This window comes from Mirounga angustirostris, unplaced genomic scaffold (assembly GCF_029215605.1).
Source record: "Mirounga angustirostris isolate CCGP_5_RB_7025 unplaced genomic scaffold, mMirAng1.0.hap1 SCAF_2, whole genome shotgun sequence".
Lineage (NCBI taxonomy): Eukaryota > Metazoa > Chordata > Mammalia > Carnivora > Phocidae > Mirounga > Mirounga angustirostris.
This window is the reverse complement of record NW_026991710.1, coordinates 154,050,688-154,066,983: the sequence shown is the minus strand read 5'-3', so window position 1 is coordinate 154,066,983 and position 16,296 is coordinate 154,050,688. Positions and strand designations below refer to the sequence as shown.

At 50.7% G+C, this 16,296-nt stretch overlaps 1 protein-coding gene across 4 annotated transcripts in view; it reads left to right on the top strand.

The window, feature by feature from the left end:
- PTK2B (protein tyrosine kinase 2 beta) overlaps window positions 1–16,203 on the top strand; it is a 135,359-nt gene extending 119,156 nt beyond the window's left edge. For 3 of the 4 annotated variants that reach the window (XM_064585352.1, XM_064585353.1, XM_045880053.3), the window contains 11 exons: window positions 184–388; window positions 2,993–3,101; window positions 4,373–4,438; window positions 5,715–5,840; window positions 10,126–10,272; window positions 10,491–10,526; window positions 10,851–10,875; window positions 12,327–12,373; window positions 13,027–13,164; window positions 13,419–13,499; window positions 15,095–16,203. In XM_064585352.1, the coding sequence (XP_064441422.1) occupies window positions 184–388; window positions 2,993–3,101; window positions 4,373–4,438; window positions 5,715–5,840; window positions 10,126–10,272; window positions 10,491–10,526; window positions 10,851–10,875; window positions 12,327–12,373; window positions 13,027–13,164; window positions 13,419–13,499; window positions 15,095–15,310 (1,196 nt within the window). In that variant the 3' untranslated portion in view covers window positions 15,311–16,203. The remainder of the gene's footprint in view (window positions 1–183; window positions 389–2,992; window positions 3,102–4,372; window positions 4,439–5,714; window positions 5,841–10,125; window positions 10,273–10,490; window positions 10,527–10,850; window positions 10,876–12,326; window positions 12,374–13,026; window positions 13,165–13,418; window positions 13,500–15,094) is intronic. The other variant, XM_045880054.3, reaches the window with a different exon arrangement.
- Window positions 16,204–16,296: the final 93 nt, after the last annotated feature.

The window sequence follows — 16,296 nt, the reverse complement described above, 5'->3', positions numbered from 1 at the left end:
CTTGGAGATGCAGGTGATTGGTCCCTCAGTGGCCCACCACACTGGGCAAGCCCCCAGGGATGCTAGACGGGGAGGCTGGGGAACTCAGAAGGTCCCACAGTTTTTCCTGAGGAAGGTGGACTGGACTCTCCGGGTATGCGTCCTCCACAGTGCAGGTTCTGAGCCCTCTCTTCCTGCCTTCAGCTGTCTGCATGTGGGAGATCCTGAGCTTTGGCAAGCAGCCCTTCTTCTGGCTGGAGAACAAGGACGTCATCGGGGTGCTCGAGAAAGGGGACCGGCTGCCCAAGCCCGACCTCTGCCCACCTGTCCTCTACACCCTCATGACTCGCTGCTGGGACTACGACCCCAGTGAGCGGCCCCGCTTCACTGAGCTCGTGTGCAACCTCAGGTGACCATGGAGCAGGGGTGGGGGGCTACAGGTGCAGGGAGCCCAGATAGCAAGTCTCCTCTTCAACTGCCCTTAGGGGCTTAAAACGAACGTACTTCCCTAAACAAGATGCAGTTGGCATGACCACCTTAAGGATGAGAGAATTCAGGCTCAGAGCTGTGGCCATGACGGGTGGGGTTGGGACTTGCACCAGGACCTCCCCTCTGACCAACACGGAGCCATGTGTCCAAGCGGAAATGGCTGGTCCTCCCAGCAGAAGCACAGTGCCCTACATGTCACAGAGGCTCAGCAGCTCGGTCAGAGGACAGGGGATTGAAACCGAGTTCACTGTCAGATAGGAACTCACAGACAATGAGCCTGCGTAAGCCTCACCATCTTGGTATCTGTCAACCCCAAGCACGAGATGTTGCTCCTAGCATGCATTCCAAAAATATTTTGCAGGTTTGAGCACAAAGTCTAAACCAGACTTTCATTGATGTGCCTAGGCTCTTTGCAGAGATTGCTCTTTACAGGAGGCCCAGCTCGGGCATGGGACCTGCATTCCCAGCAACACCCTTGAGCCTCTGTGCCTTTGATTGTTCCTCCCAGGTAGTGGGGAAGGGAGTGATTGATTTTTGACCATTAAGACAGCGACCCGGGGGTGGCCTCTCCTTTCTGATTAGAGCATTGGCAGCCTGAAGGTCTGATGTTTCATCCAAGAGCCATTATTCTCTCCTGGGGAAGGGTGCTGTCAGATCACATTTTAGATGGTCCCCTTGTTTCCTTGGTGGCTTGCGTGCCAACAGCTCCTCCTTGGGTGGTCTGACTTTTTTTTGGCCTCCTTTAGGGCAGGGATCAGCAAACTTTCTGTAACGGGCCGGACAGTAAATATTTGGGGCTTTGCAAGCCATATATGGTCTCTGTTAAAACGACTCAACTCTGCCATAATAGCTCAAAAGCAGCCATAGAAAATACATAAAAAATCAATGTGGGTAGCTGGGTTTCAGGTAGATTCTTTGGGGGAACAGAAATTTGAATTTTATATAATGTTCACATGTCATGAAGCTGCTTCTTTTTATTTTCTTCAGTCATTAAAAATGTAAAAAATATACTTAGTTTGGAACTATATAAAAATAGGCGGAGGGCTAGATTTGGCCTGTGGGCAACAGTGTGCTGACCCCTGCGTTAGGGAATCTAGTGCTTAATTAATGTTAAAAACAACTGACCTTAAACACTGCAGTCAATGTGTTGGCATTTTTTAGAGAAAGAAAAGAGCCCCTGGAAACTGCTTTGCAGGGAGGTACCCCAACGGGCAAGCTGGGACTGTCCACACTGGGGCAGTGGGAATGACACTGAATTTGTTTGTGGGGCCAGGGGTTCCAACACGGTCTGCAAGGCGTCCAGCTTAAAAGACCTCTCTGTTCCTGTCTATCCCTTTGTTGACACCCCTGATTAATTCTAGTCTCATCGTTTGGTCCTTCATATGGGAAATTTGAGAAGCCAAAAGGTTCCAGGAAAAGTATTTGAAAAATGTAATTTGAAAGGACCAAAGCTCTGAGGTGATGAGGGTAAGAGGGAGATCTTAATTCATTCTGGGGGCTTAAGAACCCTGGGGAGTTGTGACAGGTGCTTCTCTGTGGGCTGAGAAGGATGCCCCATTAAAGGACCCAGGCCAGCCCCCACCATGGATGGAGTTAGGAGCAGCCTTTCTGTGGAACTGGAAAGATATCCAAAGACCCCAAGGAGCCCAGGATACCCCCCTCAAGCTACAGCCTGGCAGTCCTCCATTAGAGTTAAGAAAGGATTAGATGAGAATTTCCTGATCTTGTGGGCATAAGAAGGTCCCTTTTAATGTCAAATTCTGAAAATTCCTCCCTGTAACAATAGTTACATTTTCAGAATTTATTGATTGGCAAAATGTACTAAGCCATCTGATGAATTTTTTATATAATGTACAGTATAATTCATGTACACTTGAAAATATAATACAAATATTATATGTCTGGTAGCACATAATACTTGGTCTACAGACAGGGAATACATGTGAATTCAGGGACCCCCTGTGACCATTCCAGAGTCCTCTAGGGTCTGTGATTCCCAAGTTGGGAAACAGTGGATTGAGTAAGAAGGGCAAGAAGCATGCACATAGCTAACCCGGGAGTTGAATCCACAGCCATTTCTCATTAGTCTACGCCAGGAATGTGTTGGTGGGTGGTTTAATGAAAAATAGGAGATGCAGAGCACAGGCCTTGGTCATGAAGTTGGCTGGGATATTAGAAATCTACAGAGGGGGGGTGGTAGCAGGCCCAGGAAGGCAAGATGCATGGCAAGGTGGGCGGAAGACACACTTACACTGCCCTGTAGGACTGGCTCTCCAAGGGCTTTTCCCACCATGGATCCATTCCTGTGATTCTCCCATCTTCACTGTTGGGGAAGCAGCCTCAGGGTCCATCTTCCAGCCTTCTCAGAGGGGTCTCCCCAGCCACTCTTCTGAGGAGACAGAAATGGGACCCAGAGGTCCTTCTTTGGGCCTCTCCAGGCTTCAGAGGAAGGACTGCAGAAAAGGGGCCCCAGGAGCATCTTTAACTTTGTTCCTCTTTCTTTATCTGACCGACTCCTTGGCAGTGACATTTATCAGATGGAGAAAGACATCGCTATAGAGCAGGAGAGGAATGCTCGCTACCGACCTCCCAAAATCTTGGAGCCCACAGCCTACCAGGAACCCCCACCCAAGGTAAACCAAGCCCTGGTCTCATGGGTCCTGTGAATCAAGCAGAGCTGGGTCTCCATCTAGCCCACTCCTGGCCTGACTCTGTAACTCCTCCCTCTTCCTCCAGCATAGGCAGGATGTGCTCCCGTGGTCCTCTTGGCCTTCAACCCAACTGTCCGCCAGCACTAAATTTAGCCCCCATCACATGGGTGCCCTGGCAGGTGTGATCTGAGGCCCCAAGAGAGCACACCCCTCACAGGGCAGCTAGGGCAAGGAATCACCCTGGACACTCTTCCCTTGAGAGGCTGGAGCACTTTTATTTCTGGTATTTTTTAGGGGCAAATTAGATGTCCCTGAGGGCATATGAAGGGGAGTGTCCCTGGGTCCCTTATGTCCAGCCTCCATGCCCACACTCATGACATCTCTGGACTCAGAATCCAGTGCCTTGCTACCATGCCATTATGTGGGTGGGTTTTGAGGGACCATATCCATATTAGTCAGCTCAGACTGCCATAACAAAATACCATAGACTGAGTGTGGAGGCTGGGAAGTCTAAGATCAAGGTGCTGGCAGATTCATTGTCTGGTGAGGACTCTCTTCTTTATTTACAGATGGCCACCTTCCCACTGTGTCTTAGCACAGCAGAGAGAGCAAGAGCTCTGGTGTCTCTTCTTATAAGGACACTAATCCCCTCATGAGGGCCCCAGACTCATGACCTCATCTAACCCGAATTATCTGGCAAAGGTCCTACCTCCATATGCCATCACACTAAGGGTTGGGGCTTCAACATATGAATCTGGGGGCGGGGGCGGCACAAATAGTCCATAACAAAGTCCTATCTGGTCCAAGGCCTTTTCTCACTGTCCCCCCTTGCCTGGCATGCCCTGATCCTTCCCTCAGGCAGGGCCCAGCTCAATTTTCATCTCCTCCATGAAGCCTCTGCACGTGCCTGAGCCCTTGGTAACTTGTTACCTCTAGAAGCATGTGGCTTTTGACAGCTGATTTGACAGGTGTTCCCATATCTAAAGAGGTTACACACCAAAGATCAGTAAACCCTTCAATTAGTGATACCCCCAGGAGGGCAGAGAGACTGGCTTCTTTGTACCTTCTCATCACTCAGCACATAATGGGTGCTCAGTAAGTGAATGCAAATGATTTTAATGATAATTTTGCCCCTCATCTCTCCTTTATTCTGAATAAGCCTGACCTGTGTCCAGCCCAGTATTCCCCTTGGTGAGCTATGCTCACTCAAGGAGAGAGGCATGGACTGACTCATCTCTGTGTTTTCTCTCCAGCCCAGCCGGCCCAAGTATAGACCCCCTCCACAAACCAACCTTCTGGCTCCCAAGCTGCAGTTCCAGGTAAACATGTAACCAGAGGGCTGGGAAATTTGGGGTCATTCCTCATCTCGGACCTTCCTGAAATTCCATTCTCGTGCCTTGGAGGACTAGCAATTATTACCTGCTTGGGTTATGGAGATGGCCTGCATTGACTCTTCTTTGGTACCCACAAGAGAATTTGCACTCAGAGTGCCCAGAGATCAAAAGAATCAAAATGCAATTCTACCAGACTCTCCTCAGCTAAGACTTGCCTTAAGCTCAGTCCATCTGTCCATAGTGTTTGTTGCTCTGTGTGCCTGCCTATAGCTACTTCTCTATTCCCAAGGCCTTCCTGGCCCCCTACCCAGAGCAGAGCTTTCTGAGAAGGAATTTCAAGCAGTTGGGAATAGTTGATGTTCCCAGAGGATGGAGTTGCTCCCTGGGGCTCCCCATGGAGACCTTAGGCAGAACCCAGGTGGCCAGAAGCTGAGAGCAAGGTTCCATTGGAGCTTTCCTCATGCCTCCATCATTACCAACCATGGGATCTTCCCAAGATGTCAGTCCCTGTCTGAGAATGTCTCTGTCTTGTGTCTCTGTCCTGCATCTCAGTCACAGGGAGCCAAGGCCCATCTCTTTTCTTCTCTTACATCCCTCAGCTCAGAATCACTGATCAACAGTGGAGCATCTCAACCAATAGAAACAATGTTTATCTGGTGCTCCTTAGAGAAAAGTGGTGTCCCATGGTCATATATTTCTCAAGGAAACACTTCAATACCAAAACAAGGCTAACCAAGAACTAACAGCTAAATCCTTGTTGTGTGAAGAAGAAAACCTTGATGCAGAAGAGAGAAGCAATATTCCTGAAAAGAATCATACCCTTTTGTGATGTTTAAAATAGTGATTAAATACAAACACACACACATATTTCTGTGGGCTAATCATACCTGTGAGTTTGCGACATGCTTATGAAATAGAACTCCTTTCTGAAGAGTCCTGAAGGAGGAGACATGGACTCAGTAGGTCAGTAACATAAAGTGAACCCCATTGTACGCAGAGCGTCATATGGTTGGCTGTCAGATGAATGAGGCCACAGGGGCTGCACTGACTCCTAGCCAAGAGCCGTGTGCGTCACCCTGCCATGTCTCCCAAACAAGACCAACGAAATGCCCACACCACATCCTTTGTTAGCTCCTGAAGAGCAAGTCCGATGTCTCCTGTGGTGCCCATTATTGCTTCTTTGTGCTCACGTTTGTAGCAGCTAATTGTCCACCTTCTTGTCTCGTCCCTGTGCTGGTGCTTCTTTACTTCTCCTGAATAGGTCCCTGAGGGTCTGTGTGCCAGCTCACCTACGCTCACCAGCCCTATGGAGTATCCATCTCCTGTAAACTCACTGCACACCCCACCTCTCCACCGGCACAATGTCTTCAAGCGCCACAGCATGCGGGTAAGAGGGCTCTGCATGCTGGGTCCTAGCCCGAACTCAGAGAGCTGCTAGAGGGAGGTGTCTGGGACACCAGGAACCCCACATCCTCCAGCTCAGGAGGGGCCCTCCATGCTTTAATGCACCAGTCAGTCCATCAAGGGGCTCTGTAACTTCCCCTCTTTTGCAAACACATTGGAAGCTGGGGGCCAAGTCAGGCTCTGCTCCCAAGGACACTAGCTGGACCTGGACCTGCCCCTGTCCATACTTTGGTGCTATGTTTCCTGAGCCCTGGGGCAGGGGTGGGGGGCGGTAGTATGGTGGCTTGTGGGCAGAGGGTAACCAAGCTTGATGGTGCCAGAGAATAAAAGATCCCGGAGGTTCTGCCTAGTTCTGCCCTTCCTGCCTGGTTGCTTCGGTTGCTAAATCTCTCCTCAGTCAAAGGAAAAGTTTCCTTGTGGCTATACTCCTGCTGCTTTTGTCAAAGTTGATGTTGTACAGGAAGGAGCTTGGGGGTTAGTGTGGGGCTAAACCACCCTTCCCAGTCACGTCTTTGTGTAACCGCCAATGGGGCCCTGAGTACTTCGTGGACTAGCTTCTAATTGTCAAGTTTTGTGGGGGGAAAAAAAGGCAGCTTTGCTTGTAAAAGAGATACCCACTTGTCACTTCTCAGCACCCATCTTCTCCTTCAAAGGAGGTGTGATCATCTGGCATGAATATTTGATATACTTTACTAAACTGAGTCTTGATATGTGACAAAACAAACCAAAGGCATTATTTTAGTTCTAACTCTGTATACATGCATGATATTTCAGACTCAGGATACATGACTCTAAAAGTTTTTGGAAAAACTCCATGTTTATTACAATAGATTTGAAAAATATAGGAAAGTTATGTTGGTATATTCTGTACCATTATTTTTAATTTAGCAAAATTGTGAAATGCGTAAGGTAACTTAGAATTCTAGGCAGCAAGATCTATTGTGAACTAAATTTTCCCCTGACCTAGCTCATTTTCCTCTTTTAAATTAATTTAACCAATTTATATCTTAACACAATAATAAAACTGCATTTTAAAGTATGCACTATAATTTAGGCAATGCTCAGTTCCTCCACCTTCCTGTCCTTGACTCTATTCGTAATTGAGTTTTGCTTTAAAATGTGTCCTTTTAGAAAAAGCTATTTTGCACATTTCCGGGGTGGCACTGCCTTTGTCTAATCCCCCTTCACCATAAGACTTTGTTCAGTTCCATAAAGACATACTGTGCAGCAGGGAAGAAAAGACTTTTTGTGTTAGGGGTTTAGAAGTACTTGTCGTAAGGAAGGTCTATGTAAAGGAATATAATGGATGTTTCTTTAAGTAAACAAAAAAAAGTAAAAAATATAAAATCATTTTATAATATACATCAGAAAGACTGAGAAAACTTCTTTTAGGTAGAATGCTGGAAAGGTATAATAGGCTTCCTGCAAAGCATCTGAAAGCATTTAACAAAAATCAGAGATGGTTTCCCCACAAAAACAATTTTTCTACTGACTGACTCTCTTGCCTGACTCATCTGGGAATCTGGCATTCCACACAAGAGTCAGGATGGCAGCAATCTCCCTCTTGAAGACCTCACAATTGAGGTTTAAAATTATAATAAAATTCAATGAACTACCTTGTGCAGGAACGCTTTGCCAGGCACTGTCCTAGGTGCTGAAGGGAGAACAAGGGTGTTCTGCTTTCGGTGAGCTTCAGGCAGCCAGAAGGAATACAGCAGATGCACACTTACCTGTAATGCAAGCCATAAAGCTGTGAGTGGCACACAGAGGTAATGGAAAGGTGCACTGGGAGTTTAGAGAGAAGAACAGCTCTTTCCAGCTTCTTTTTTTTTTTCAGCTGGGCCTCGAAGGATGGGGAAGATTTGGACAGGAAGAAACTGGGGTATGGGAAATAAAAGAGGCAGATGCATTAGTAGAATCCAAGACTAAGTAATGGGAAGCCACAGGGCAAGTGCAGGACCTGTTTGGCTAGAACACAGGAGGATGCATTTGGAGGTGGAAATAAAGCTGGCAAGATGGGAGGGGGTAGTCAAATTATGGAAGGAATTACAGCTTGTGAGAGTCATTTTAAGACACTATGAGAGCCTGATTCCTTTTAAAAGTGACCAGCAATCTAAGTTGCTATTGCCTGATAAGAATATCTGAGGTATCTTGCAGACAAGTAAGCCCTAAAGTGATCAATTTTTTAAAATCTTATTTTCTCCTTGAGTTTTATTATGAAATTGTAAGACATAGGAACATTTTCCCAATACGTGTTAAAATATTTGGTGAGATGGTGATCAGGCCTGGGACATCCTAGGCAGTTGAGTAGTGGGAATTTTCCTTTAACACTTACAAAACTATACAATGTTTTCTTGAGTCTACTAACTTCCTCTACCAGTATTTAGTCTCTCTCAGTCTAGTCTAGTCTAGGCTAGTCTAATCTCACCTAGAGATTTGATTGTCAGAATATTTGACACTTAGTTCCTATGTGTCACTATTTGTCAATAGCCTGGGGTAGCCATACCATTGTGTTTGTAGGTATCGACATTTAACTGCAGATATTTATAACCTTCAAATACCCTCATTTTGGAGCATCAGCATCTGGGAAATAAATCTTATTTTATCAATTCTGTGATTGTAAAATACTCTTATGACCTGAAACTTATTTTCTTAAAATAAGGTCTAACTCAGTAGCCTTCAGCTGAGATGATCTTGCCTCCGAGAGGACATTTGGAGATGTCTGGAGGTATTTTGTTACAACTGGGGAGATGCTAAAAGCATCTATTTTGTGGACTTGCTGCTGAGCATCCTCCAATTTACAAGAAATCTCCCCCAATAAAGAATGATCTGACCCCACATGTTCATGGTGCTGAGGTTGAGAAACTTGGTCTAACTGTTGCTTACTTCACCCTCTGAGAACAGGGACATTGCATATTTTATCATCACTGCCCTCCCAGCACCCAGCCCTATGCCTGCCACAAAGTAGCTGCTTAATAAGTAGGTGTTGAATAGAGTAACAAAGAGTATTTCAGCAAGAAATCTAACTTGCGGGGGGGTCGGCGGGGGAAGAATTGTTAGAAATCGAAAGCCGTGATTGAAACTCAGTGAGCACTAGGAAAAACACCAATATAACTAATCTGAAACTGTGTGGTTATATTCAAGTGTGTTTTAAAGGGTTTGGTGGGGAAAATCTTTTTTAGAGGCTTGGCAGAGATTATGGCTTGCTAAAGTAGATAGAGAATAATTTTTAGCATTCTATGCTAGTGACTTGTATGTAAAATGGCCACTTTAAAAGCAAGGATCTGAAGAGGCTGCTGGTCTGGATGTCACAGAAGGGTCCTGCTCCTGACAAAGGTCACCCCGGGCTTTCTGCAATCAAAAGAATGACAATAGCACACATGAGTCTGGGAGGCCAAGGTGATCGCGTGAAGCAGAAAAAAGCCAGAGTTTGAAGGGACGAGAAGATACTGATATAAATGAACCCTGGGGAAGAATGAGGGGAAAGAAGGAGTAAGAAAACATGTAACACCTTCTGTTTAAGAACTCCCAGGTGAAACTATAGTTCCAGAGCCCTTCAAATGAGTTAAAAGGAGGGTTAGATTAATAAAGCTAGGGAGAGCAAGCATGTACTGCATATCTATAGATCCATATTGCTTTAAATTTCGTTCTTCACTTTTCTCTTAGCTCATGCATTTCTTTTAGCCTTTGGTTCGATAACCCAAGCTACTACTAGCTTAATAAAGAGTATGTTTTCACAAAAAGGCACCATCACATGGGTGCATGCTGTCACTCCTTCCCTCAGCCTGCATCCCTCCATGGTCAACTTTGCAGGACTGCACACCGTGAGCCTAGAGGCGGCGCCGTGCTTCTCTAAGCTCCCAGACCCCCTGCCACGGTGTTCCGGTGGCGGCGATAAGCACCCAAGGCTTTCCAGAGGGCTGGCTTTGCATTTTTAAATGTATGAAGTGACTGCAACCATGACAAATGCCAACTGAGAAAATACTATTAGGGCAGTAATTTGAAAATGAAATTGTGTGAGCAGATCCTGTAATTGTTCATATACAATGCATGTTCAGTGCTGCGCTCTCAGGTTTGACATGATACTGCAACATAGCCAATAACTGTCTGCATCCATGGCTAAGGATTTAAGAACAAACCTTGCAAGAAACAAAGCAGCAGGCGAGGCCAAGCTCTGTGGCTCCCACAGGCTCTTCGGGGGATTGCCCTGCCTGGGTCTGGGCACTGGACTCATCGTGTCCTCTCCTCTCTCCCCGCTGTCCTCTCAGGAGGAGGACTTCATCCGACCCAGCAGCCGAGAAGAGGCCCAGCAGCTATGGGAGGCCGAGAGGCTCAAGATGCGACAGATCCTGGACAAGCAGCAGAAGCAGATGGTGGAAGATTATCAGTGGCTGAGGCAGGAGGAGAAATCCTTGGTGAGCAGCCTCTGAGCCGTGGGTGGGAGGGGACCCCACTCTCTGCAGCTCTGCTGAACACAGTGATAAAAGTGCTTGAATGGGAGCGATGTCCACACCACCGTGTCCACTTGGGTCCTCGTGCATCCCCAGCTGACGAGGAGGAAGGCTCTCTGTGCGTCCTTAGGGTTTTCGGTTCTAGGATCCTAAATCGTTTGCTTCGATTTCCTCCTCTGCAGGACCCCATGGTGTACATGAATGACAAGTCCCCGCTGGTAAGTCACTGGGAGTGATCTCTGTCTTAAAGTCAAGGCCTGGGAAGGCATTGGAGACAGCGGGACCCCAGCACCAGGCCCCCTGCCTGCCCATTCCTTCCCTTTCTGCCTCTCCCTCTGGGAGCTCGACTCCTCCCTTCTCCTTGATCTCCACGAAACTCCGAAGCTCCGCTTGTGGTTCCTTGGCTCCGGCTGGATCAACAGCCATAGCGCATCCCCCGCCTCTGCCACCGGGCCCTCGGGTGCAGCGGGGAACAGGTCAAGGTGGGGAGCGGGGTGTGCCCAGGGCTGCGCTGGTGACAGGTTCTCTTTCCTCCCTTCCAGACCCCGGAGAAGGAGGCCGGCTACAGTAAGTGTTCGCGCGCTTCCTTTGGGCGGCAGCTTCCGCTTGACCTCGCGTGGGGAGCGCTCCCGCATGCTCCTTGCCCACCCCAGAGGCCGAGGGTTCGCCATTTTCAGAAACTGACTGTTTCAGTTCCGAGCGTGCAGAGAGGGCCCGTTTGGGAACTGATACCTACACTCTGCTCCATCTACCACCCCCGCCCTCTCCCTGCCTTGGCCCGTCTCTCTCGTCTCTCCCTCTTGCCGGGTCCTCAGCCCTCGCTTCACTGATCTCCTCTTGCATGTATTTGGAGGCCTCGGCGGTTCTTCCGTCCTGTCCCCCCTCACTCTGTGCGAGGCTGTCTGTGGTGGAGAGTAGCTCCGCCCGCCTCTCAGCTGATGCCTCTCTTCGCTAGGCCCAGGGGACGGAAGGGAGAGGGCAGCTGAGGACGCAGGGCCTTTCCAGAAACTGCTGCTGAAGGGGGGGGGGGAGCAGGGAGAGCCAGCAGTGAGCCAGGCTCATCATCATCCTCCTAGGGAGGGTGTGGCTGATGAGGGTGGCGATGGGGATGATGACAATCATGACAATGACAGCGACCAATGACAATGACAACAGTCACTGGAACCGGAACACTAGCCAAGCGCGGGCCCAAGTTGCTTGCAAATGTCAGCTCTAACCTCACGGCAACCCTGTCGGATAGATACAATGAATCATTATGTCCATTTTACAAAGGACATGAAACTGAGGCACAGAAAGGTCAAGTAACTTATCCAAAGTCACACAGCTAGTAAATAGCAGAGCTCTGACTGAAGCCCAGGCAGTCCGGCTGCAGGGTCCCTTCTGAGCGAACCTCCTATTTAACAGATGAAAAGTAAGGGCCAGGGAGTGTAAGTGAGCTGCCCCAGGTCACACAGCTGTCTGGCGGCAGAAGGTTAGAGAGTAGAACCAACCAGTCTTCTGGCTTCCATTCCTGCTCACTCTTCCAGCAACTTCACACGCCTTGCGCATGTCTTTGCTTTTCAAAGTGTGGAGTGAATAGTGTGGTTCCTCAGCTGTTTCACTTCCTGGACCCCCAAATGCTCAAGGCAGACCATCAGGAAATCCTCACAAAGCTACCCCATTAACTGCTCTGGCACCGGGCTGAAGATTCTTCCCCATGAATGTCAAGGCCAGAGTGTGTGCTTGGGGGCCAATGTGCAACCGGCAGAATCTGGAGCACCTGCTGTAATCACTCCATCTCCACTGCAACTTTGGATTTGTCTTTCTATCAAATGGACAGCAGTGCCTGACTGTGGGAGGGCCAGGGAGCCCAGAGGTTATTTTCCCAGCCACCTTCCCGGAGACACCTTTGACCTTAGCTTCCTTGAGTCTCCTGGTAGCAGAGGAGAGGGGGTTGGCTTGGTTATCTGCAGGTATGAAGGGAAGGGCCAGGGTGCTGAGACCTCCCCCCCCCGACTTACTCTCCCTCCCCCTTGCAGCGGAGTTCACGGGCCCCCCACAGAAGCCACCACGGCTGGGCGCGCAGGTATGTGTTGGCGGTGCTGAAGCTGGTAATGAGTTTGAATCAGAGCTATACAAGACACAAGGCCATGAGCTGTGAAGGCTTCAGAGGCCCTCAGAAGGAATCCAGTCCTGCATCTTCATTGTAGAGCTGAGGCTCAGAGAGAAGTACCTTGTTTAAGGCCACATAGTGAATTCGTGAAAAAGCAAGGGGAAACCCAGTCTCCTCATCTCCTGTGCCCCCCTCCCTGACCTGGAAGAAAGCTCATTGACCCAGCCCTAGGAGCAGGAAGTGTGGACCCCCTTCCTCTCTCAAGCTGTCCCCGTGGCTTCCTGCACCCACACTGTTCTCCCAGTAGCCTGGGGCCAGGTGCTGGCTTTCCTCACTCTGGAACAGTGGCTATGAGCCTTGGCCCCTGTTAGAACCATCCGAGGAGCTTGGAAAACCACCCGGCCCCCAAACCCAGGCCGATTCTCATCTGAGAACCACTGCCCTGAAAGCAGAAAGGGGGGATGCACCCCCCCAAGGACAGGGCACCATTATTCCGGAGAAGAGTCTTTTCAAATTGGGCTAGAGGCTGTGTTGGCACAATAGTGCCTGCCCAAGAAAGAATCACAGTGTCCCCCAGACTCACGACCCTCCCCTCTGGCCACTTGCTTCCTGCCCCACCCCCACAGTCCATCCAGCCCACAGCCAACCTGGACCGGACCGATGATCTGGTATACCTCAATGTCATGGAGCTAGTGCGGGCTGTGCTGGACCTCAAGAATGAGATCTGTCAGCTGCCTCCCGAGGGCTACGTGGTGGTGGTAAAGGTGAGAGCCATGGACAGGGCAGGTGGAGGCTGCTCATTCTGGCCCTAGGTGGAAGGGGGTGGAGCTGGGCTTCCTCGTCTGCCCAGCAGGTGCCTTTCCCAGAAAGACTCCCTTTAGTGCAAAGTGGTTGGCGGGAATTTAGTGCCAGGGAGTCGTGGAGGGCAGGTACCATCCCAGGAGGGCTCTTCCCCAGGGAAACACGGCTTTCTCCAAAAAGCCACGGGTGATAGTCACCCTACCCCTCTCTCTCGCAGAACGTGGGCCTGACCCTGAGGAAGCTCATTGGGAGTGTGGATGATCTCCTGCCCTCCTTGCCGTCATCCTCCCGGACAGAGGTGGGTATGCTCCTGAAGCTGAAGACAGTTCATCCACTGTCACTTCTGCCCTTCACCTTCACCCATCCCCAGCTGCGCTTCACACAGGAGACTCAGAAGGACCACATGGGCAGCCTCGTGTCTGTCTGCCGAGCCTTCCACACGTGGCTCCGCACAACAGATCTGAGCGGGACCACAGGGGGGCTGAGTGGGCACCCAGGGACCCGACCAGCCTCCTAGGGGGCGTCTCCCCATTTAAGTCTTAGAGAGTTGCGGTGATTTCGTAATGCACGAGGGTGTGCAAGGGAGGCAGACCTTCCCTTTTTCCTTTTCCCTCCCTGTGACTCTTTATCTAATCAGCTGCCACACTAAGGCTAAGTGTACTAAAGTACTTTGCAGGTGTGATTAAGTTAAGGATCTTGAGATGGGGCGATTATGCTGCATTATCCAAGTGGGTGCAATGAGGCACAAGGGTCCTTGTAAGAGGGTGTCGGAAGCAGACATCCTATAAGAGTCAGAGAAGGAGGTGGGATGACAGAAGCAGAGGTTGGGATAATGTCACTGCTGGAAGGATCCAGAAGCCAAGGAAGGCAGCAGCCTCTAGAAGCTGGAAAAGGCAGGGAACAGATTCTCTCCCCTAGAGCCTGTAGAAGGAGCATGGCCCGGCTGTCCCCTTGACTTTAGCCCCATAGGACCCATTCCAGCCTTCTGACCTCCGGGAGTGGAAGAGACTAATCTGTGTTGTTTTGAGCCACCACCACCCCCCCTCCCCGCCCGGGTCATGGGTTGTTACCGCAGCTGTGGGAGACGCTGAACATAGTTGGACGCTGAACACTAGCGCCTCTGCACGTGTGTTGGTTGTCTGCCTGGAAACCAGCCATGGAGCTCAGCACAACCCCATGCCCCCCACCAGGCTGTGAGCCAACAACACAGCACAGGGACGGCCGCCTCACACCGCTGTCCCCACAGCCTGTGACTGTTGGAGACCAGAGGATGCGGGAGGGCTTGGGCATTTCCCAGCCTCCCTCTGGGTGGCAGCAACAGCCCATAGAGGAGCCCCAGCTGGAGCTGTCCCTTCGGATGTGAGAGGTCCTTACCCTCCACGTGAAGGCTCCGTCATTCATTTCACTTGGTAAATATCTCGAGGGCCGAGTATGCGCTCAGCAGTGTGCTAGGCACTGGGATACGGTGGTCAACCAAACTCTACAGCTCAAGCCATGGTCCCTGGTCTCTTGATTTGAAGGTAGACAGCTAACACATGAATGAGCTCACTTGTCCCCTGACCGTTCACTCTGACCTTGGGCCAGCACGAGGGATGCAGCCGTGAAGGGGACAGTCTGTGGGGCTGCGTCAGACTGAGCTAGCATGGGGTGGGCTGGGGTGGGCTGGGGTGGGCTGGGGTCTGCGGCATCTGCAATGTGTGTCCTTACTGACCTGGCTCCAGCCCACATGGGACCTTAGGCTCAGTCCAGGCTTGGATCAGACCTGTCCTCCGGAGAACTTCCGCCTGCCTCGGCCAACACCAAAGGGGATACTTGCACGGCTTCCCCAATTCTCCAGGCTTAAACTTTGCAGCCCCTCAGGCTCCCAGCCTCTCCTGTGTGCTTTTCTTACAGATCGAAGGGACCCAGAAACTGCTCAACAAGGACCTAGCGGAGCTCATCAATAAGATGCGCCTGGCCCAGCAAAACGCCGTGACCTCCCTGAGTGAGGAGTGCAAGCGGCAGATGCTCACAGCCTCCCACACCCTGGCGGTGGACGCCAAGAACCTGCTCGATGCCGTAGACCAGGCCAAAGTTCTGGCCAATCTGGCCCACCCGCCTGCAGAGTGATGGAGGGTGGGCGCCACCTGCCTGCGTCTTCTGCCCCTGCCTGTAGTGTTCCCTCCCCTGCCCCCCCCCCCCCCACCGGCCCCTGCTTTGCCTTCGGTCATGTGGGTCTTCTCAGGGGGAAGGCTGCGGGGAGTCCTTCTTCCCTTGCCACTTTGCACGACCCCCTCTCCCCACCCCAACCCCCGGACTGTGCTGCTTAGGCTGCAGCTGGACAGAGGGGACTCAGGGCTATAGATGCCAGGGGGTGACCAAGAGGGCTCAGAGGAAGCCCTGCTGCTGCTGGCCGCTCCCTCCTCACACCTGCCTGCCCCACTGGGGGGGGGGGGGGGTCACACTAGTGCCCCTAGTGGGCACGATGGCTTTATGCGTGGACATGGCAGGCCTCTCTATTGGAGCCAAGCTATTCCTTCTTCTTCCGCCCACGGAGGTCCCCTGATGCACAGAGGGGCTGGGGAGGGGCTTTCCTTTTGGGGCCGGGCGGCTGGCGAGATGAGGGATGGGCCTGGCTTTCTTGTACAGTGTATATTGGAATTTATTTAATGTGAGTGTGGTCTGGACTGACAGCCGTGTGCCCCCCTGAGGGGGGACCTGGGACCCAGTCCGGGAACAAGCTATTGGGAGTCCGGGCACAAGACGCTCTGCTGTCAACACGCCAAGCGTCAGGGAGAAGGGGAGAGATGAGGCCAAAACAGGACTTGGACCACAATCTGCTCTCTTCCCTGTGCCCTTTCTCTCTCTTCCCTGACTTTGCCCCTTCCTTCTCTCCCTCTTTTCTTACTTCTCCTTTTCTCCGCCCCCCTTTCCCATCTGCCCCCCCCCCTCGTGTTTGTGCAAAACACTCTTTTACCTTCTTTCTATTTGACTTGTGGATGAATTAAAATTGTACCATTTGCTTTGTGGTTTGATTGCTTTGTTTGCTTGACCTGCGCTGTGTAGGGAGGGCGACACTGACCTCGGGCCACCGCCCTGGAGGAAATCGATGGTGC